At 36.2% G+C, this 24973-nt stretch overlaps 1 protein-coding gene across 2 annotated transcripts in view; it reads left to right on the top strand.

Moving 5' to 3' along the window:
* Window positions 1-325: 325 nt before the first annotated feature.
* LOC105390120 (protein kinase C, brain isozyme) overlaps window positions 326-24973 on the top strand; it is a 112711-nt gene continuing 88063 nt past the window's right edge. Inside the window, exon 1 of one of the 2 annotated variants that reach the window (XM_048622360.1) lies at window positions 326-667. In XM_048622360.1, coding sequence (XP_048478317.1) covers window positions 486-667 — 182 coding nt within the window. In that variant the 5' untranslated portion in view covers window positions 326-485. The remainder of the gene's footprint in view (window positions 668-24973) is intronic. The other variant, XM_048622361.1, reaches the window with a different exon arrangement.

Here is a 24973-nt window from a genome sequence, read left to right as displayed (position 1 = left end):
ATGCATGAACGTTTCGTACGGGCCGGATCCGTTCTTTCAACTGAGGACGTACTCCGACATTCCGACGTACACGAATATTCACGATTTTTCTATGGTCAAAAACCCTTCCTGAATGTTAGCATGAAATCGAACACAATCTGCCTGACAACACAAAAAGGGACAGTGATAGTAAAGTTTGCAAAGAGTCCAATGGACTGTGTGATTTGTGTTTACATGACGACCGATTAGTATGAAATCAGAATACACCCCCATGTTTATGGCAACATTATTTTGACAGTTGTTTGACGTCTATTACCGGATTGGCTGGCTGGTGCCTTCCTCACCTCACCCTCACCTCACCTCAATTAATTTTTTGACGCAAAACGCAATGACGTTCGGGTGAGCGCGGTGGGGTGTTTTTGTCGTGAATCGCGCACGAATTTATTTGTGTGTTACAAATAATTCCGACCTCACCGGCGCCGAATCCGGTGCCCGTGGCCGTCGCGATGGCGGACGATGATAATACCTGTGATGATGGGCGGGAGTTGAAAGCCGGCCAGGCGTTCAAGCTCCGGGGCCGGAAGGGAGCGCTGAAGAAGAAGAATGTTTACCTGGTGAAGGATCACAAGTTCATGCCGCGGTTCTTCAAGCAGCCCACGTTCTGCTCCCACTGCAAGGACTTCATATGGTAAGTGATTGAATCTTTAGTATTTCATGTAGCTATTATCTGTAGGTTTAGAAAGACTTAGTTAATCGCTATGCAAATTATAATAATAATGTACTTTTGTTTGTTTACAATGTGGTGATGCTAGCAGGCGATGGAATGTCGTTTTTCGGGAGTAAAATAAAATTCACCACCACATACTTATTTAAATCTGTAAGTGGATGACCTAAATATATATCAGGTCATTCGGAGAGAATTATGAATCAATAACAGTCAGTTCAGTAGGTACATTATTTGCTGAAAGCAGATTTTTCCAAAACTACACATGTGCAAAATTCATATACTGCCATGGCAGTGATAGTCACAGGTGCACTGGATTCTAACTAGATTCTAATGTAATGGTAGCATTAATGTTATAAAAGTTGGATTAAATTTAAAATTTAATAGATTTTTACCATATACTTAACTATGAAATTGATTCTTTATGTTACAATTACAAAATATTGATTCGGAATTTAATTTAACTAACAGTATTTAAAATCATGTTACATTTGTTAAATTCTAGTTATGTTACTAATATGTTAATGAAATCAGCAAAAAAGTACTTAAATTATAAATATTACAGATTATAGCTCAGATCACTATAATATGTTGTAAGGATTTATTTTAATTTGATATACCAAATATATTTTGCAGAAATGGAAGAAGTCCAGAATCCCATATCCCAAAAACTCAATATCCCGCACCAACTATTAACAACCGGAGCCCCAATTCCTTCTGAAATCTCCGGTCCCCAAGATGATCCCATATACAGAATCTTATGGTATTTTAAGAAACATCATGGTATTTTAAACCAACAAACTCGAATGTAATACATGGTAGAATATAAGTTGATGACATAAGGAAAATTGCAAATACAATATTAAAATTGAAAATGTATGTAACTTCCTAGTCTTCCTATTGTTTCAAATTAACCTTTAACAAAAACATAATGTTTCCTCATAAAGTAGGTTGACAAAATTCCAAATTTCCAAGTTCCTGCACTATTTTGTAAACATAGTATCCTTCCTCAAATTAATTGCTGATAATTTGCTTAATTAAACATTGATAGTATTAAAATGCTCCATATAATTAGTCAGCTTAATTTACTAATTCTGAATTGCTCTTTATTTCTAAGAAAGGCATAATTATTTATTAGCTGCAAAGTTAGTACATTAACTCATTGGCTGAGCATGAACACAATTTGCTATTTTTATTTATAATGAGACTGTGGTATTAACATAATGATGTACTATACTTTTGTGGATATGATCTTAATTCGATAATTTTAATAATAATGTTTATTCGATGCATTCATATGAAATATAAAAAAATTATGAAATTCAATTAGTTAAGTAAGTACATATAATAAAACGACAAAAAGACAGATCTATCCTGTCTGGTTGATTGTGTCATGATTTTCCTCTAAGTAAATTGGCAAACCAATCATCTCCAAATCAAATGTATGCTTCCTGACGCTCAGTCGTACGAGTCGGGCCTCGTCATAGCCCGGCTATATTCGTAGCTTTATACCTTTACGATATATAGGGCTATTAATAGCACTCTACTTTATTTTACTGGATCTTTAATCCAACGTTTTACGGCCGGATATTCCCGGAAAAAACTAAACTGTAAAGGTATAAATGTGTAAGTCTTATTTCATTGTGTACCTACGCCTTTAATCTGTGAAATGTAATCACAAATCTCATGATTTAATTCGATTGTAATCAATCATTCTAGCATAGTATAGTGCGGGAGCCACGACGGCCTATATTTAGCCAACCTACCTTCCATTCTAATCTGCATAACAATGCGCTATAAGAATTTGAAACGCGTGCGCAAAAACGATGGTCTTAGCCATCGACATAGTGCATAAAATATCACATGGATGGTGTAGTAACTTCATGATATACATATACCTGTATAATATGTATCAGCGTACACAAAAGGACGCCTATAACTTACAGTGGGCGATAGAGCGCAGATATCATGATGATGTACATATCTGATGATGTATCTAACGTTAGCTACCTTCTCCGGTTTCAGTTTAATTGTTTTAAAGTCATAGAAAATCGCTTTAGTTAATTGCGAAATACGTTTCAGAAGTGTCCTAGCTTTGGCGAAGTAGAGGATGAAGTAAATATTCCCATCTGTTAAAACATCATAAAATTATGCGGATAAACAGCCATGTCACTGTTTCATGATGTGTACGTTTGTTGCAGTTCACGGGTCATTTTATTATCATAACTGTATGCTATAAGAATTACAATGATCTCGTTAAGCCTTTTCTGGACGTGACTGTTGATGCATCCAAGAGATTATAGTGAGGCAGACGTCCGCGAACTGTAGACCAATCAGATCCATGCACGCTCAGTTACCGTCAAATAGCTATACTAATAAAGAAGCATAGTTGTGTCTGGCTGGATTCACATTGTATCAGTTTTGGCAGTGATTTTTCATTATACTTCTGTCCTTATCACTTGCTGCATCAGAATGTAATTATTATCTTAGTTGATACATTGTTACACTTTGCCATCAGCTGTTATCTTACAACTGCACACATATGAGTCAGGCTGTTGTTTTAAATATAACTGAACACTGTTTAGCAAGTGGTCATACAGTGCAAACATATAATGTAGAGAAGTTATAGTAACTAATATAGTAGGTAGATGTTTTATTCTAGTGTGTTGGTGATAAGCATGGCTCAGGACTTATACTTCAATAAGTCAGCCAGATTGTGACAGCGTCCTGCCCGGGCGGCTCCGGACGTCATCATCATCAGGTTCTGGAATTATTTCAGGGTCATAGGGCTCGAAGAGTAGACAGAGAGATCTTCGATCCTGGGCCAGGCCTTCTACTTCGTCCCTGGGCACTAGACGTAATTATTTATATTTATAATTATAAGGAACATTTCATCATATGTCACTCTGAGAAGGTCTTTTTGTTGACCCTCGTAGAGAGTAGATATAAAGATACTGAACCCTACATCTAGTCGTATTCTGTTCTTGCACGATATAATCACGCACCAGTAAGAGGTACTTACTCAAAATCTAAACTCAGGCATGTTTGATAATATCACAAGGTATTAGGTAGAGTAGCTAACGAGTTCTTATCATGTTAATGTAATTTACATTAGGAACCGAATTATTTAATAAAATACGAAAAAAACTGGATGTTGACGTAGGTAAAAAAAAACTTAAGGAAAATGTAACAATGTAGTGGGCACAGTGGAACGACTTTGCTGCGTAAATTCCTATAATTTGCCCATAATTATATGTAGCATATAACTAGTTATGTGATTAATTGATTATATTTTAACTTGGTTCAGTGTATGAATTAAAGAAACAAATACAAAATAAAATATTACGCTTTCAGGTTCATATTATTAATAGGATTCATAATATTATGGTGATAATTTATGTATCACTTTTATATTATGTATTAGATACAATTAATATAATTGTTATCACTCGACAAAGTTAACAACTATGTGTGGCGTTTTGGTGTACATAAGTCCGTTTATCTCGTCTGTAAAAAAGTCTGATATCACAAAAACTCATTGATACAATCATAGTACATAATATACATATATATTATATGTGTCTAATGATTACCTTCGCATGGCTTCTATCGTAAAGTGCGGTGCGGAGCTAGTAAATTAGTATGTATAAGCCGAGATCACACGGTTATGTTTGTGACATAATCATGTAATTGCCACTGCTATTACGCTCTCATTAACACTAGTTACAGAGTAAACAGTACAAGCAAACCTCTGAGCTAGTATTAGGTTATATTGTTAGGGATTATATTGTACTGTACACAAAAGAGTGAAAATGGAAATAAAATCGACAGATTGTAGCGATAGAATTGAATTCTGGATTCCCCATAGCTGATGCAAATTGCGATGAGCCGTCGCTTTGCCCGTCAATTTCAGGTGCGACGGGACCTCCATTTTCCAATATTAACGGATTTATAACGCAATCACACGAGTAGAGCACATTCGTGTATAAGCTGCTGATATTGATTTATAAATTTCATACGCAGTTTGGATGCTTTGCGAATAGTAAGTAACTATTAAATTAAATGCGTTTATGCATTCAACTTTAGCTGGGGGCTCTCAAAAGTTATTTACAAAACTGAGACGCATTATACATTTCGAGTTACTTTTAAATAGGTTTACAGTTAACAATAATTGGACTCACTGCTGTACATTTTCCGTGAAAATATTGATTGAGTCGCCATATTGCGTACTTGCCTACCTACCTACCGGGAAAATCATTTTCTCGCCAACGAACGGTCCGTAATAATGCCCCTATTTAATGATCACCTGCTGACTCGGCAATTTATGGAATGCTATATTAATAGTCTTTGGTTGAGTGGCTCACTTTGATTCTTTCTATATGTCTGATAGTTATCACCTCTTCGTTTTATGTTATGATCCTGTTCATGCATTTATAGGGCGGGAGCGGGTCGAGAGATGTAGGGAATAGAAAAAAAACAAAGAACGTTAGTTGTTTACAAACGAATTAATAGTAAATATTTAAAATACGTAATTAAAATTCTTATAATAAAGAAACATTAAGATAACGTCTAGAATTCTATGGGTATTTTCGTACTAGTCATGAAAATAAAGAATGCGATTTTGCAGACTTTTTATCATTTTCAGTTATTTACAGCACAGTCATGTTAAAAATTAAATATCGATTGATAGTCACTTTTTAACAGAATTGCAAATCTGTCTACCCCTTCGGGGAATACAGTCGTGTGCATATTATTATGTAGGTATTTTAATACCTAACTAATTCATGAATTTATAGTTGGACTGTTCTGCGTTCTCCCTGTGTACAAATACAGGGAGAACGCAGAAGGGCCTCAAGTTTCTTGAAACTCCATAGGTACACGTGAGTACGTCGTGTACGCTCATACAACAGTGTTCTGTGAGCGTACACGACATCACCGCTCCACTCCGGTCTGACTGTATGTCAATAGTGTTAGCACTCGATCGAAAATAACGCAATGTTTGTGTCTCTGATACTCTCTGGAACAAATACGGCCACGTTATTCATGTTTATTTGTACTTTTGATCAAGTTTTGTTATATTCTGAGGTAGGTATTATTGATTTGAGTGGTATACTAAAGAAATAAGCTAGTCCAAATTGCAGGAGCTTATTCGGTTTGGTTTAGAAATAATAATATGCTAAATGTACTTACTGCATATTTCGGCCACCCTTCGAGTCATACACAATGAAAAGAAGTTATGACTTTCAAGTGTTCTTTTTGTTTGTTGTAACCTCAAAGTTTCGAGTGGTAGCTTGGACTTAGAATCGCCCTTTGAAGGTGTATCGCGTCAACATTGCTCTCAACAAATTCCTTTATCTTTGGGCGTATTTCAAACAAAACATCTCCCCGCCACTCTTTGTGCGAGTTCCACATTTCCCTATTATTGTCTCGCGCCGCCAACTACACGGCCCCTCGTATAGTGGATCTGTGTCAATTTGTTTGACAATCGACCGGGACTCCTACTGCCTACAGATTTTAAGCCCTGATAATGCGAACCAATGCACAGCCGCGGCCGCCGGCTCCATTCCATACTCCTTCTGCTCCAAAGCGAAACCAACCTTGATACGGGGCATTAGACTCCAAAATCGATTCAATTAGAACAGAATCCATTCGGTCTATCAGCGCTGCGATCGCGCTAACTGCCTCCAGCACGCCGGGACGGAATTAGTAGCGAGCGATCATAAAATATAAATAATGGCGCATCGCTTTGTACAATTATTCCTGCCATTACAGCTATAGTTGATTCTCATTAATTATTTGATGATTTGCAAATTGTACATTGAAGCATCAATCATCTTACCTATATAGGTTTAGAAATGAATGTAATAGTATCTGTTGTATTATGATGGAGTAGACAAACCACTATGCTATAGATAGGCTTGTTACCGTTCTCAATCGATCATTGTCAAACGACTCATAACATTCAGACAGCATCAGCGGCCGCGTTGCACAAGCGCCGAGTGCTTGCTAAATTGAATTGTGATGTGTTGACAACGAGCTCCCGCCCAGACTTGTTTGTCAGCGCGCGAAGATCAATTCACAGATGTCAGAAGACGGCTGCTAGCAAACGGTATGAACGTTTGTTGATATTACCTACGCACGTTTTCGAATTCACTCATATTCTTACGAAATAGATTCAATATTCAGTTGTTATTCTAGTTATCTTTGCGGCCTCGGCCTTTCGTTCACCTCTAAAAGTGAAACCAATTGGGATACCGACCTTGAGTATTCGCTGATTTAAAGTATAAACAGTTTCCGACTATGTAGAGGAAGACAAAGGTAAACGTCACATTTGTTATGGCAACATTTAGCGGACACGTCTGTTTGCACAGGTGCCTGCTGGGATGCCCTGTCGGACAAACTCACGCTAGTTTCGGCTAATGACATGTGGGAGTTAGTTATTCGCAGTTGTTGTTGGATTTACCTATCACAACTCCGATCTAAATGTCTTACTCGAGTCTTCCTGTCGAATAATTCTGTAAACCTATTTCACAATAGCGGCAGTAAGATTATATTTAACGATTCCACGTCCGAACGTAACGTTCCGTTGAAACCAATTCAGAAAATGGAGTGCGCGCTGTCTTTCCGTAGTCATCAAATGAATTGGTAGTTTGTCTGAAGTGTGTATTCGGGTAGTTGGCTGGGAGAGACAGGGCGTGTGCCAGTAATCGTACGTAATATGACATAGTAGTGGGACGTGCGTCCCCCGGCCCGTCACAAAGCTGACCCAATAAGGACACGTCAGGCTACCCTAAGACGTGGGTCGGAATTTAATTCCCTTATAAAATAAAGGACACAAGTCACTCTCTCTTATTTGCTCTCTGGCTATCGACTGCCTCTTGTTTGATGGTTTAATCAACATAAATGTTCTCTGAAAACTGGCTCGCAATGTTTTGTTCTTAGGTCCTTTTTTATTCGCAGTCGACAGGTGATGAGGGACATTTAGCTTCCAATATCTAACTTCAGATTTATCTACTCCATCAGAACTTATTGGTGATGGTGATACTCTCTGACAGCTGGACTAGAGTTATTATTCTTATAACAACATTATAACAGCCACCTCTGACAACGTAGGGAGGGATATACAAGCGTGGGTGTTGTTGCTTAAATTCGGTACAAACTTGTCTGTCCCAACGGCACTGTCGGACAACGCCGATGAGGCTTCACCTACTGAAAATTCATGAACTTACAATGAATTGTGAATGAATTTGCCTATGCAGCACTATGGCGTTCAATGGCCCGCATTAATGAAGGACATTTTATTAATAGGTACTAATTAATCGGCCGGTTTCGTTAATGGCATTTTAAGTGGAGGTTAGCAGGTGCCGCGTCATCACTACACTTATCTGTGGTCTAGTGCTGGGTGCAGGTACTCCACATGCGATGCAGTGTCTTCCATACTGCGAAGTGACGTGATTCTGCCGTCATACCGTGATGATGCCAATAAAAACGGACCTAAGCGTATGAAATTGTAAAGTGAAGGTATAAAAATCGGGGAAAATGTACATAAACTATTTTTATTCACCTTGTCTATATATTTTCCCTCTGCTGGGCAAACACCTCCCCTTTAATTTTCCACTCATCTCGCGATCCTATGCGGCTACCTCCCAATCCGGCAAACTGAATTTATGCATTATTAAATAATTAAAATTATAACGGACTCGATCGCTGTTTTAAATAATGTTTATTCTGTTTCAATAACCCTTCTAATGAACATTACCAAACGTTACGAATCAAATCTGGTATTTCCGTCGCAACCGCCCAGCTTGTTTTCCCCAATGACACGTCATATTTGTCCGCATTCGCGATACACCTGCGAAGGTCACCGTCAATGGGGTTGATTCTCGGCTTTTTGATGTAAATGTGACGGGCAGCAATTAGCACCCGAGTGTTCGGGTGCCGAAACTCCGCAGCCTAAATTAAGGGCAAAGGCTGTATTTTATACGAGCGTAATTTCCTGTTTGTTTTTTGGATTGGCGTTATTCTTGCATTAATGGCACTGTTTTTGCGTTTCATTTTGTTATGTGTTGTGTTATGCGGTGTGGGTTCGTTAGCCAAATGAAAAACGGCGGGTGAAGACTCAAATCAATTATTACATGTATGTTTTCAGCTTTCTTAATATGTAGTTACCGGGTGCCTGAACTGAACTATATAGGAGTAATTACAGACCACTTTAAACTCAATTGTATTATATAGTTGGTTCGTTGTGGCTTAAATGCTGTTTTAACAGTAACTGTACCCCGAATAATTATGACATTTATCGATAAATTATTCGGTTCACCGGATTTGTAAGTGACTCCTTTGGTAACGCTTGAACCTATTAAAACGCATACAAATCCAGGTGAAGCGCCATTTAGTAATCAAGTAGGAAACGTAAAAAATATTTCAGGATATGGTCACAGTTATTTCAAACGGCACAAATATTGCTAATGTAGATTCAAGGTTGGGTGACTGGCACGTCGCTGGTCGAGCCCACTGGAGGGTGCACTTCAGTCTCTGTCACAGCCGGGGGCTGGCCTTGCCCTGATTTCTGTAAATTGATTAAAATTTGAGAGCTCACATAATGTGGTGTGTGGCTTCTCTATTCTCAACATAATCATATAATGGGGGGTTGATTGTTAGAGAGTAATATAAATTAAGTTAAAAGTTTATAGATCCGCACTTACTGCAAGTTGTTTGGCGATTATAATTATTACGTTAGTAATAGAGAATACATTACAAAAAACAACTTACACTCTTTAAAAAACTGTACAAAAAGGCGGATTTATTGCTTAAAGCTATCTGTAGTTGACAACCAAAAGTTAATAGTCAAAAAAGAGTAAAATGGTACGACAGGTTTAAAAACCTTCAAAACCTCATTTCGATTCCATGTAGGTACAAAGGTACATGTTAGTATCTATAGTAAATTATTACAATACAGTAGTAGTTGTTGTATTATAATACGAGTACTCCTAGCTTAAATTGGTGGCAACTGCAGTTTCAAAGCTGGCAAAATGGCTAATTCACAAAACTCTATCCGATCCCGGCACTAGGCGAATATTATTACGTAACTTCGTATCTCCAAGTTTACTGATGCATATTCACTTCGCAGTTGGTTCATTTGCTTAAGACGCTACTCTGAATATCCAGTAACTCAACCTAGAATCTAGATTTCCCACACTGTAATGTTACGTTGAACTGACTCTATTAAAACTCTCACAAGCAATCAAAAAAATCCATTCACAAAATGCCAACACCAAACGGCAGCATTTTTTAAAGACATTTAATTTAAAATTCGAACACAATATTTTCGTATTACTTGCATGATAAGCAATTAAATGTGCTTCAAAGCTGTGGATGGCTTCGTTAAGATAGTATTTTTTTCGTGTAATAGTAATTTGCTTGCCGTTTGTGAGTGTATTTATCTATGCACATTTCTCTCACTTGTCTCCTAAAGCTGTATGCAAACTCTCGGTTTCACAACCAAGAACGTGAAGTCAGCAGAACTTAAGTAAGTGCAGCAAGCAGCGCTGTGATTGGCTCAATTGTTACTGAGCACGCTTCAAATTCATGCTCAGGTAGGTTTACAAACGAGAAACTGTGACCATAGACCTATAGACAATGGCATTTTTCGTGCCATTATCTTTAAATTCATGTTTTACTTTCTCATCTTTCATAGGTTTACTTCACTGTTTACTATTTGTGGTTTGGGAATCTCCTTCCTTCTCCTTCTTTGTATAAATACGCGTTTAAAAATTCATTGTTTAAACCGGTTTTCCAGCTGTTGTTTGCGGCATAATTTCAATTAACTACAGCAGCGTGTTATCAGCAAAAAACAGTTGAGTAAACACCGCGACGAAAACACCTAATTAGAAGCACGAAGATTTGAAGCCAAATGGACTTATTACGAGCACAACCACGTTAATTAATCCAGCCTTATTTGTAGGCAAATTGGCAGCCATTCACTGCGATATGTGAATAGATAATGGACTTGTAATTAAACTAATGAAGGGATTTTCTTTGAACGTCACTGGCGACAGTTGCTGCGAGGCATTGAATGCCTCGTAACTTTGTGATTCAAAGCAAGAGTACCTTCAGTTCACAGGGCGTCTTGTTAATGAAGCGATTGGCCGTCGTTCTTAAGAGGTATTTAATATTGTCCTTGGTATCAACAGCTGCTTTTGCTGGCAGTTTATAATAAAATGTGAAGTTGAAAAGCAGACGAAAGATTTTATACCGAAATATAACATTTTGATACCTTATAGGTTCCTTGGTTGCTAAGGCTTAAATTGAGGGAAATTAACATAATCCGATTGTTCTAAATTTGCTCGGGCATTATGCTAAAATAATTATTAGAGTCAAATTACGGAGATGATATTGAATTATACATTTTTGTACCTTGTCACAAGCACTTGCAAAAAGTAAGACAACCACAGAGGCAGTTTAAAAAAAACATATATAAGTACTCCACACAATCGGCCTTATTACTAAAAGTAATCTCTTCCAGACTACCTCGACGGGGATAAATTATGTTAGAAAAGGTTTAAGTGCAAACAAATCGCTTTACAACTTTCTACACAAATCATAAACATGTAGTTTAATAATACTTATAGGAACTTGAACAAATATGTTATTTAAGATGTTGCTAGTATTCTCATTGTTTAATTATTAAACAATAATTATATACAAAATAGTGAATGTTCAGCTATGTATTACCTCATAACATAACGCAAACATGCAGTAAGCTATTGTTTCCTATTTGTATATGTTATTTAAATTATTTAGCAGCTAGCTACTGCATTATCAGCTGCTGTATAATTTATGGAATATTTTGTAGAAAAAATATATTAATTTAACGAAGCGTTACATAAAAAAGGCTGCAGACTTCCTTTTTATTCCTGTGCCGTTATTCGTGCAATTTTGTTGCATAGCTACTTTCATTAGTAAGGTGTATTGACCACGATAATTTATAGCATATTTTACACTTTAGCATTAAAGACCTGTGTGCCGAACGTTTCAAGAGTACAATTCGCGAACACTGTAATATCATTACAAACAGCGAGTAACATTTTTGGTCAGGTATGAGGTATGAATCTGAAGTGACTTCCTTTCGACTAACCGTGCTCTTTTGTGAAATCCAGTATAAATAAACTTTTCTAATGTATATGTAACATATGCCTATCCATTAAAAGTGTGGTGGTAGTCATTGGCTCGCCGGTCACGTCGTCTTGTGTTTACCGATTACCCACTTTCAGCTTCAGTATTCGCTGGGAATACGCCATATTATACGTAATGAATATTTAAACGAACGAGTGAAGGAAATGTGGCGTGCGTATCTTACCGCATATACCACAGGGAAATAGCCTAAGGTTTACTTTATGTTCATTTATGCCGTAGTTTAGGGTGTTTAATACATCGCTCTTTTTATTAGGCTCTCTTGTCGAAATACCTGAATACATAGTTAATAGAAAGAAAGAAAAAACATTTATTTGACACACAGACAACAACAAAACCAGAGAAAATACAATAACAAAATACCGAAAATTTATCTAAAGTTACTGTTATTAAGGACTGACGCACAGAACTACCTACATAACGAATGTTAAGTCTTATAATAATTATTGTTCCCCTTTTTACTATAACATTTTCGTGGAAACAGTATAAATTGTTCAATCTATACACACATTCGATAGGTTCGTTCGAGTGTGTTTATTTTGCTTCCCATTTCATTTTGTGTGAGGTTCGTGGTTTCCAGTGAGGCCTGGTCACGTGTCTGTGTTTGTGGACGGGAGAAATGCATTCACAAAACAAAACTCGTACTGTTTTTTTTGCGGTTATTTGCAGTTTTTTCACTTTTGTAGTAGTGAGAAGTAAACGCGAATGGCGCTAGGGCACGCTAGGTGGCGACCCGGTCGGGCGGAATTCAGGACCCTCGGCATATTTTTCTTCTCGACTTTTAAAGTCTGAAGACAAATACATATAAATATAAATAAATATACATATAAATCAGTGCATCCTATATCAGATATATTTCACTTCAGAAACGTATACAAAATGAGTACACAGGGTCTTCTACCAATTTGAAGTATCTGAGCCCGCTACGCTTGCTACGTCGCGTCGTAGCGCTACGAACAAATCTCGTAGCGCTACGATGCTGCGTCGTAGCAGCCTTCGTAGCTCTTCTTACGACTTTTTCATATTATTACGTTACATTGTTCAAGACCAAGACATTGCAGCCCTATTTTTTTTTTTTGGCAATCCCTGATTACCCAACTTATTTGATAAAAATATACCTTAGATTTTTAGAATGACCCTTTTTTTTAAACCGACCGAATGGCGTAGTGGTTAGTGACCCTGACTACTGAACCGATGGTCCCGGGTTCGATTCCCGGCTGGGGCAGATATTTGTTTAAACACAGATATTTGTTCTCAGGTCTTGGATGTGCCCGTAAAATGGCAATAGGCCCGCCCCCTATTACATTGGGACTAACATAACACTCTGGCGAAAAGTGGGTGCAGCAATGCACCTCTGCCTACCCCGCAAGGGAGTACATTAGTACAAGGCGTGAGTGCGTGTTTTTTTTTTTTTTTTTTTGTTTGTTTGTTATGAATATTCTCCGAAATTACAAAAACAATTTTAATTTTTCTTGCGCTATTATAGTGCTACTTCACATGTGAGTGCTGTAAGCTTCTTTATATCCTGGAATTCCCACGGGAAACTTGCGAAAAGCGCGCGGAAAAGTTAGTATATTAAATACAGAGGAAGATTGTTGTATAATAAATCTGCCGGTGTGGGCGTGCCCTAATTACGAACGTAAGAAGGCTTTATTTGAAAATGTCAGAGCGCGGCTCGGAGGCTGCTATCAAGTATTCTCTTTATCCTGTGAGGTAATTAATTATATATTATTGTAATCTGGCTCGAGGCTAAGCAATTTTCTAAAATGTACACGTTTTTATTTGTTTCATAATTTAAATAACTTTGTATATGTGAATATTAAAGGCTGACTCCCTGGCGGTTTTGATACTTGGTGGCTGGTGCGTGGTGGTTGGAAACTCTCTTGCGGCCGCTTCTGCCGAGTTCGAATCCTGCGTTGCATGTACAATATGTATAAAACACAAAAACTATCACCGGTATATCACATACACATTTTATTTATTTATTATTTATTTTTCCGTATTATTCTAAGGCCCTGTTTCACAATGTCTTAGTGGCTAGTGAGATAAAATAAATGCTGTCACTGTCAGAAATAAAATAACAGAGTGCTTGTATTTTTAACCGACTTCGAAAAAAGGAGGAGGTTCTCAATTCGTCTGTATGTTTTTTTTTATGTATGTTCACCTATTACTCCGCCATTTATGGACCGATTTTGAAAATTCTTTTTTTGATTGGGTTGAGCTCAGGGGTGGTCCCATTTTTTTTCAGAATTTTATTCCACCCCCTAGGGTGGGTTAAAGGGGTAAAAACAGGGTATGAATTTCTTACTTTTTAGTGGTGTTTTTGAAGTCGGTTTTTTATTTTTTTATCTTACAGGTAGCCGCTAACCAGACATTGTGAAACAGGGTCTAAATCCTTTACTTTTTAACCGACTTCAAAAAAAGGAGGAGGTTCTCAATTCGTCGGGATCTTTTTTTTTTTTTTTTTATATTTTTTTTTATGTATGTTCACCGATTACTCCGCCGTTTATGAACCGATTTTGAAAATTCTTTTTTTGTTGTATTGGGTTGAGATTCCAGGTGGTCCCATTTTTTTTTCAGAATTTTATCTCACCCCCAAGGGTGGGTAAAGGGGTAAAAACAGGGTATGAATTTCAATTTTGGGCACATATTAACCGATTGTAATGAAATTAAGAACGTAAATATAGTTCTTATAACAAAAAAATATGATGGTGACCTTGAGCTGATCTGATGATGGAAACGGAAGGCAGTCAGGGGAACTCCTCAACGGTATATAGCAACTACTTCGTGTTTAGGCTTGAATGATTCGTATTGATTAGTAGGACATTTTGGTATCATTTGCACCTTACTTTTGATTGAAAATTATTACAAATAAACTAAAAACTATCAAATAAAATAATAATTAAAAAAATTAAAAAACCGACTTCAAAAAACCACTAAAATGTAAGAAATAATTTAAGGTTTACACAAATTCTACTCGTATGAGACAGTACAAATATACCTAAGCAGGAACTGTTCTTTTTTGAAGTTGGTGCCATATTTCTTCAGATTACTTTGTCACCGCACCAACAAACATTTTAGTGGTTTTTTGAAGTCGGTTTTTTAATTTTAGAGTAAAGTATTATAGGCGTATGCAATACATTCACAACAATATACCCGCACTATACCAGACTATACGCATGTGCCTACATCGTGCCTACACAGCAAACGTGGTCTGTCATCCAAAGACCATCATTTAACGTGTGTCTCAGCCGCCCCGATGTGTTCTACAGTCGCCAGGTGTGACACTGACCTAAATACAGTAGCGCCTGTGCCCACCGACCTAAATTACGCGCCAACCAAAAACACACTTTAACACAATCGTTTACAGCCGGTTGTTGTGTGCTATATCCAGTTTTAGGCCCCGTACAGACAATCTGATTATTTAGTACATTCGTCGTGCATAATTTCTCGTATAACGGCCTTAATATCGCGCAGTTTGATGAAAGGGATTGTTAATGCAACAGCTGTTGATTCTTAGCTATGTAGTTGGTGTAACAGGGAGGGAATTGTTGCGGTTTACTTTTATCTAATCAGATATAATAATGTAATAGTCCATTCATTCACAATTCGAACCAATGTTTATGATCCCGTGTTTATGAGTGTGTACTGAGTGTATACTCGATGTTTAATAATAAGCTAACAAAATGTATAGAACACAAGTACTCGTATATTTTGACACGATTTCAGAAATGAACTACTGTATTATAATCGACTGTTTTTTTCTACACAAAACTGGTAAACTGGTAATTCAATATGAAAAATGAATGAAAATACATATTTATGAAGTGCTGGTATACCCACTATTCGCTGTATTCGTCAAATTCGCAACTTCCATGTCGTAGCCATTTCCGCTGAAGAACTTCCAGCTCAATCTTGGAAAACTTAAAACTGGCAAAGTGTGAAACTTTAAATGAACAAGTTTACGAACGAGGAACTAACTCGTGATTAAGTACGGCATTTTAACAATTTTCCTTGTTGTAAACTTTGCCGTGTTTAGATTTCTTGTTTATTTAGTACCTACGGCGCCGCCAACCGCAGTGGGTCGCCGCACAACTACTAGACGGATTTAATTGGCAGACGTTCACCATTTCCATAGAGATTTGCTAAAATAATACCTACTAAGAACATTGAGTCTGCTGAAAAACCAACAGCACCAAAAGAACATACATAATTTTTTTCATATCTATCAGATTCCCATAAGTACTTACTACTTTATGAAATAAAAAGTTGTCAACAACCAAATTGGTAATGATTCTTTAGTTTAATAGAAGAAAAATGCAATTCAATTTTATCCTACAAATCTGAGGCTTCCTTACATTGTATGGATCCTGGATATCATATCTATTATTTTTGCACAACACATGATTAGTGAAATAAATCAGATAAAATACTCAGAAAATATATATATTATAACAAATTATTAATATTTTCCCTCTTCCAACATAATATTCTTTCACAAAACATCGAAATAAGTACGCATAAGAAACTGAAACACCTGTTTTATTCTAACAATTTCTTGGAAAGCTTTACATGCCTTTGATATATTGTAAACGTATTTTTGTAGACGACTTCCTTCGTACTACATTTTCTGTGTACATTTTTCTCGTAAAATAATAGCTTATGCCTGTTGTTCTGGCTTAAACTATTACTTTTGATGGTTTACTTGTCACGAGGTAGATATAATATTTATATTTTACAGTTTATTATACCTAACATTAATTTATACACTCACGAGCAATTAAAAAGTTCCAGTGACACTATGTTTAAATAAATAGGACTAAATTATTGATTATCGAGTTTATTGATTATTGTTTTATTAGTATCTAAAACAATAATAAATAAAAACGATATTCGCTCCGGGTGCTGTCGGTGCTGCGAAAATCAGTGATGACCTTTAATCTTTCCTTACGTTCGTAGTTACGTGACCTGCATGAAGTCTCCGTATCCCATTATCTAAATTGTCTGTTTGGTCTCTGGTGTACGCAGAGATACGCTTCCAAAACCATATTATTTAATCCGCCGTAGCCGTAAAATTCCTCATTAATAACAGCAATTTAGCGGCGCAATATCGAGCAGGTAGGCAGTAAAGGCTCGGTAAAGTGAGCCTCCTAAAGTGCCTATAGGCTACATCACGGTACATGGACCACATTCGACTTGGATAAAATTAAGTTTGTAAGGGATGTTACCTGCCTGAAGTGCCGGCTAATCCGTGGCGGCAACCTTCATTCATAACATCAGATGATTCGCATTGAAGAGGATCTGTTCAGAAATTCTTATTCATGGCACTGATAGCTTATATTTGGGTCAAGATGAATTTATTGAACGGTGGACAGGCTAAGTGCCATGTTTCCGAACGATTTAGTTAAGTAGCTGTTTTGGAATGAAAAGGAAAAAGATGGTATGGTTCACTGGATTTAAATTCACAACCGACTTTCGGTAACTATTCATATTCATTTATCAATCTATGCTTACATTAGATTAACAATATATAAACAAGATGATATTGTGACATACAAAAACGAAGGCTATTTTTTTAAATCTTGATGTGTCGTGCCTTAAATTATAGAACCTGAAAATTTCATCAAAACAAAACGGTTTCTAAAATATTTATCTAAATATGTACCTATAGGCTTTGGCACTATGTATGTAAACTCCCCGTGAAATGTAATTTAAAATTGACGTTAAATTTACATTTATAGTGCTTTTCGTGTCTATTGAATACACACAGCCGCTAAAACAATTTTCCTCCTGTTGGAAATATATTATTACATACTGATTTCAGAGGGCATAAATAGCGTTTTTGAAGAGAAGTTATGCCTCGTTATCCGCTGTAACGGATATATTGTTTTAGATGTGTGGAGCTGTATCATAATCGAGTCAATATATTGAATATAGATACTTACTTACAAAGGATATGAATCTTGGCTGTATATTCTGTTCAATATGAAAGCCTGATACACTGCCGGGTAATGAAAAAGTTCCACTAACAAAATGCCGACAACAAACGACCCCAATTTTTTCTAAGATTTAATTTAAAATTGGAACAAAATAGGGGTACCCGGGGTAAGACGGGGTCGCTAAGAGAAAATAACAAAAACAACAGGTATTTATAACCACAACGTTATCAATTATTTATGGCTCATTAGGAACTTAATGACAAACACTTTGGCACAGCTTTTGCCAAAAAAATTATCATTACAATCGACTTATTTTAAGAAAGAAATTAAAAAAATGGGAAATAAACCATCTTGCCCCATGTACGGGGTAAGATGGGGTAAGTATACTATGTGGGGCAAAAACAGACAAACAACACTTCTTCTGTGTTTTTATCGTCAAAACCAGCACCTGCAGTGTGAGCCCAACACCTGCAAATTTGACATCCGACCCAGTTTTCCTTAGATTTAAAGTAGGACTGTTGATATCCTCACAGTAGAGGTAGACGCAGTCATCTTCGTTGTTATTCTTCTTCCTAGGTAGTATCTACTTTTTATTTTTAGCCAACTTCCCTGTAGCCCTTTTAGAGCCCTTCTACAATGTCAAATATCGAGTTGGAGAAAAAAAAACTTAACTAAGCTAGATCCGTACCCTATCTTGCCCCTCCAAAAAAGACCTTGTCTTGCCGATATATTTTTTATTAAAATAGTTCATAAAAAAAATACTTTCAATGTTAAAGTGATTTTGCACATATTTAAACAAAGCGTACCAAACCTAAAATATAAACACACAATTACAAAAAATGACACTATTTTACTTACTGTGTTGTGACGTTGTTTCTACCGGTCAAAAATAACATGGACACTACGCAAAAACAAACAATTGAGCTTACACAAAAAACGGATGCATAAATGCATATATGTGGGGGGCCCCGTCATACCTCGCGACCCCATCTTACCCCGGGTTCCCCTATTACCGATTTTAGTTGGTAATATCCTGATGCACTGTTTCATGTACTTCAATGTTGAAGAAGACGGCATTAAGCTAGCCTTTTCCGATTAGAATTAATTTGGTGCTTTTCTCAGTGGAACCTTTTCATTGCCCGTGAGTGTAAATACACGATTAACTTTTATGGGGTCTATCATGAGGAGTATTATCTTTAAGAAATATGGTAAATATACTAAATTGAATAGAAAGACATCCAAGTAAAAAAACGGATTAAAACCTCTAACCGGTACCAAAGAATGAAGAAAACTATAGAAGCAGTTTATTTTGACATATTTTTTACTATCTACTCGTATAAATTTAGAAAAGGTTGGTACTTTGCTTCCAGGTAGCATTATAAAAATTGCACTCATAGATAATCCAAGATTGGTGCTGGGACCTGCATAAAATTTCAGCTTCTGAAAGTTCCAGCCACTCTGGACCCGAGCCAGGAAATGGTAACTACTTCTGAATTTGTTACATACCGATCGGTATGTAACATTTTGACATCATATAAAATATGATAAGAATAAAATGCACATGTATAAAACAGGGAACCGTCAAATAAATAGCTTTTAGATATAAATGAATGACTTCATCTGCAATACACATAAAATACTATACATATTTACCGGCCATCGTGTTGGTGCCACAAGTTACATTGAAAGAAGTGCCCGTTTATAACTTTTGCCTTCAATGGGTGACAGATCGATTCAGTCTGTCCTCTTATCGCGAACTGGTTTGACAACGATTTTCGAATTTGACACTAATTATTTCGTAAATGTATTTTTTTTAAATTTCACGATCACCGGACTCAGGACCTAAACGTTAAAATAAGCATAACGTAAGTCGACTCCACTTCCGTTATGCATGCCGGTGCTGCAAAACAGGCATGGTTATCTAAAGAGTTCCGGATTACCGATCCCCTTGTACAACACCCTGTAGAGTTAAATGTAAACTTGTGAATTCTCAGTGATCAAAGATTCAAATTGGGTGCCCAACTTGTAAGATGTTTCAACTATACGTACTTACCTATATAATATTAAGTAAGATTATCCCTACTTAGATGGACAGTGTTTGTGAGAATTCCGCTTAGTTGGCCCTTCACAGTCAGTTGTTTACATGTGAGCCTTTGTAAATGTAACGGTTGGACGGTTTAATTCATACATACTCAACGCACATACCTAAATTTTAATTAGTTTATTATTTATTTATGGTTTATAAGTACATATCTTATCATTATGCAATGTATTTTTTGTTTAATTTAAAATTTGAGACGAAACTACGATACAATTTTATTTGTGTAGAATAAACTCAGAACTGGCAAACGTTAGGAAAATATAAAATACTCTATTCCTTCTAAAATACGTTTTTGCTAAAAGTTTAATTATGAATCTGGCTGATTCCAGTACCGTAGGTTAGTGCGCGGTGCTTTTCATATTTTCCAAAAATACATTTTATAAGCTCTATGAAAAGGAAGACTTGCTGTAAATTTTACCACCAACGAAGATAAAATTTGTCCCTACAAAGCGAGTCGTTTGAGGAAGCAACTTTAGTGGCTCTTCTTTCTGTTACAATAAAAGTAATTATGATACTTGGCGATGGTGACCCATAGCCGGGCTAATGGGCCATTAATGTAGCGTGGACGGCCCAGAGATCGGGCCTTATTTCTGTAATTGTTACTGCACGGATATATTGTGAGTTGATGCGATAATAACCGTACTATACAGTGATAACATTACATGTTAATTTAATAGTAGAATAGCAGTACATAAGCCCAGTTTGTACATACATATACACTTTGCTATCTGACCAACAGAGAATTATCCGATTGAATGATGGTAACTGAGGCCGGTAAACCAGACACAATTAAAATATGATTGTGTCTCGTGTGGATCCGCGTTTCGGCCATGTAACTATATACTTAGTAATTTGGTTTTGCGATCCAAAAGTGAAATAAATAAATATTATTCAAATGTGTAATATTTTGTAGTTTGTAAAATAACATGTTCACACATTTGACGTGAGTTAATACGTTTCGAACAACTGTGTCAAATTAATAGCGCTTCCTGCGCAATATGTACAGTGAGGGCACAAAGCTAAACGTTCTTAATTCATGAACAGTAAGAGTTAAATTACTACGTGTATTGTTCCAAACCCGGCGTCTAGTAGCCGACTTTACAAGCCCGCACTGTCAGTCAGTCGGTATATCGTTCAATTTATTTGAGTGGACATGCGCAAAGCTCGCCCGCTAACGTGTTCATTTCGATGTCAGACCAAAGTTTATATGATCGTTGACAGTTATCGGATCATATTTCCCGTTTACGAACTCTAAAGCCAGAACGACTAGGTTCGTGGCGGGGCGCAATTTTAGGGCGATATTTGATATTATTTTAGAGGCTCTTCCCCGCGGCGTTTTGCCAAATTAAAATGTTCTTTTCATCCTATTTTATTTATTTATTCGGCTCATCTTTCATGTTTTTCAAACGAAACACAAATGTGTTCTAAATTATTATGCTTTTTATCCAAGGGCAATGTTTTGTTACAGTAATTTACTTTTTGTGGCTGTATTTTGTATTACTTTAGGAACTGTTTGCAAAGTTACTTCACATAAATGTGTATAATAAAATTATTAAATGGCTCATATTCATAACATAAACACTCTTGTCTTGTTGACTAATTCCTATACTTAGTTATATTAGGTTATACATAATTTTATTTGAGAACTAATAAAGTTATTCTTTAATTTCTCAGTTTAACAGTGACAGAAAGACCAGTTTCAAAAGCCAACCCCTTTGACGTGACGTCACAGTAGTTGACTTTTGACAGAAGCAGCGCGCCCTTCCGGCGAATTTTCCGTTTCGATCCGTTTTCCGGAAGTCACTTTGGGAGTCAATTTCCGGCTAGTCATTTACATCCTTTTTATTTGTCACTTCGCACTCTAATTCCTATTTGTTGCTGTTGATTTGTGTACCTTTGTGAATATATACTTTTAACCTATATGGTAGCAAAACTTAAATACAAATATACAAATTTGCGCATAATTTCTCAATGTGTAAATAGCAAAACATACAGAGTATTTTCTACATAAACTAGATATCTACTGGATGTGACATACTTACCTATTTCTAAAGCCTGGATTACATTATGAAATCGGTAAATTATTTTTAGTCTGCACTAAGTTACGACACGTCACACTATCCTTTATTTTGCCAATTAACGTGGCCAAAAGAGGCAATAAACAATTTCTAACCTCAGTACTGTGTATATTTCTGCCTGAAGCCTGTTTGTACAACGTGGGCTCTGTTCCGAGCCAGCGAACCGCATCAAAGTGGACGCCAGTTATATATACACGTATAACAGTTTATATATACTCATATACGGCCCATGTACGGGGAATATAATATATATATATGAGCAGGTACGTACAACGTACGGGTGTTTACACGAAAGCTTTTACGTCAATGTTTGATTTTCATTCAAGCAGTCCTTTAGTGGCCTGTATCAGCTGTTATTATATGTACATTATTTCAAAAATATGAATGTGAATCTGCGACTTTTTAAAAAGATTGTCTGTAATAAATTGAAGAAGAAAAATATATACCTACGCTCAAATTCCAAATATCACTAAAGCACGCCGAGTACCTACTGATGAAAGATATGAATTTTTCGAATTTGAAATAAACGATTCAGAAATTTAATTGGCCTGGTGACAATTTTGTAAGGTGGATGTCGTTTTTTGCTCTGTTAGCAAATTCAATGTAGTATTCTCGTATACAGTTTTGAAAATGCAAGAAAAAAAATCTTATCTATAGTAACTTTGTGGGTCGTGACTTTTTACTAAAAAAAAACTCATTTTTTTCTTGAATATAAAACTCGTGGCACAAAAGTTATTGAAAATGACCCCCTGAGTCACACCGTTTCGGCTTAGTGTACCCGTTCAACAACACCCTGTATAAAGTCTGTTTAATAATAAATATTTAAATGTTTTTACTATTTATCTGAGAGCTGGCGTTGGGTGCTGAAAGCGGGCATGGATAACGCGACAACAACGTTTATTTATAAGAAATAAACTGCATCTGTCTCTTTCACACTGCTAATGTTTTGTCGGTTTGTTTCTTTCGCTAAACAAGCGACAGAGCGCTTATCGCTTCAGTGGATTATATTTTTCCGTTTTTTCTCTCATTGCTGAAGTGAGGATATTGCAACGAACAATGTTGATTGATTTGTATTGTTTACCTAGATATGCATAGTGTTTTACGTAACTTTAATAATGCATATGCATAATAGCATGCATTTAACTGTGCATGAAAATGAGAAATATTAAATTTAAACTGAGATTTGAGAACATAAATTTTCTTCATAATAAAATATAACTTATTAAATTTTATGAACAGCTAACGTGGTCAAGATACTAAACCATTCATCCTCACGACTGTATGTACTCGCTTTTCGCTGTACATTTGTACTCAAATATACATAGGTATATAGGTATCTCGACTCCAAAAGAAATTAACTACGGGGTTAATAGTTCTTAATGACATAATATATATCATGTGATTTAATATAATCAGTATATAGGACGGTAATTCAAATATTAGATTAGAAAGCTGCCCACGTAGCGTGGCTCCAGATGTGTCTGTACCCTCTATCCTTTACATTTCAACTTTGACCTTTTATAATAATTCGGCACAAGTTTCGCAACAAGCTTGACAGAATCCAGTAATATGTATGTACATTTCAGTATGAATCAATTTGGAATCAACTTAGGTATACATAGATGGAAGAGTGTCATTCTAAAGGTACAACTTTTGTTAAACAACTTTTAAAATTCACAATTTTTTTTTTGGGTCTAATGATTTTTGGTGGTCACGTTTAGTGTTTGACTAATGAAAAATTATATTTTTATGAATTTCGAAATGTTGTATTTAATAACGAGCTGAGTCGCCCTCTTTGGGCTATTATACTTTTGCAACACCTTATACAATCTGATGAAGGGTTTCATCGAATAAATTCTCTGCTCCTGACGTTTATGTTCCAATTTATTGACTTTTTGCATCGATAGATTTCGATGTAGTGCATGCCTTTCATAATCTACTCGTTGACTTCTGGCTATTTGTAATTGTAAGCTATATATAAGCTATATATAGCTAAGGCTATAGCTGCCTAACAAACCAAAACCGTTGGAGTAGATGAATTATCCAGTGTAAGAAGTTTTGTCAAAGTATAAATACAAAACTTCTGAAATTTTGAAACGAATTACTAAATTACATAAGACTCACAGAAGCTTTAATTTCAAACTTAGTGGAAAACTATCGTTAGTTACAATTCCCTCGTATCATGGTGACACACAAAAACAATACCTACTTAACAGGGCCCGTTACTTTTTGCTCCATTCGGGGTTCCGACGGAACAGAGTTAGTTTTTGTCCTGTAGGCGGCAGCATGGCGACCTATTTAACGAAATTGAAGGCTACTAAGTACAGAACTAGCTCTTATTAAGATTTTTTTTCTTATAAACATTAATACTAATGTACTGATTTCGAAAAAACTGTGACACAAAACGCTGATAGTAGGTAACATTGTACGCGTTCTTGTAATTAATTGATAAACAACCTATAGTCCAATATTCTGAATTCGAGATTCTCCCAATATGGTTTTCGTAAATGGTATGCTGCCTTATAATCAATTATGTATTTTTTTTATAAATTATCATTATTTACATTTTACGCATAATAATGTCTTGGTTCCAAGAAAATTCACTGTCGATTCTTCGACCATTCTACTATGCAAGTCTTGCAGAATAGCAGTATCCTCCTACGTCTAATCTTCACTGCTAGTTACTAGACAGTATATTTGCCTAACACGGCTAGTTTGTATCGCTGATACTGAGGCTTTGTGCATTGTATTGTTTCTCTTGTCACCTCTAAGCGCTTCAGCACCGTATGTTGGACCTGAAAAGACAAATGTTACACGTGGATATGTGTAGAGATATTTTATAAATGACATCTTTGTTAATGGAATGCTACCGTAGAGTCAGTCACACATTAAGCAAGTGCAGTTAGATTGTATAGATCTGAGGCAATTGTTAGCTTAGTAGGTACTTTCACGAATATTT

The sequence above is a fragment of the Plutella xylostella genome, chromosome 8 (assembly GCF_932276165.1).
Source record: "Plutella xylostella chromosome 8, ilPluXylo3.1, whole genome shotgun sequence".
Classification (NCBI taxonomy): Eukaryota; Metazoa; Arthropoda; class Insecta; order Lepidoptera; family Plutellidae; genus Plutella; species Plutella xylostella.
This window is presented reverse-complemented; position numbering and strand designations above follow the sequence as displayed.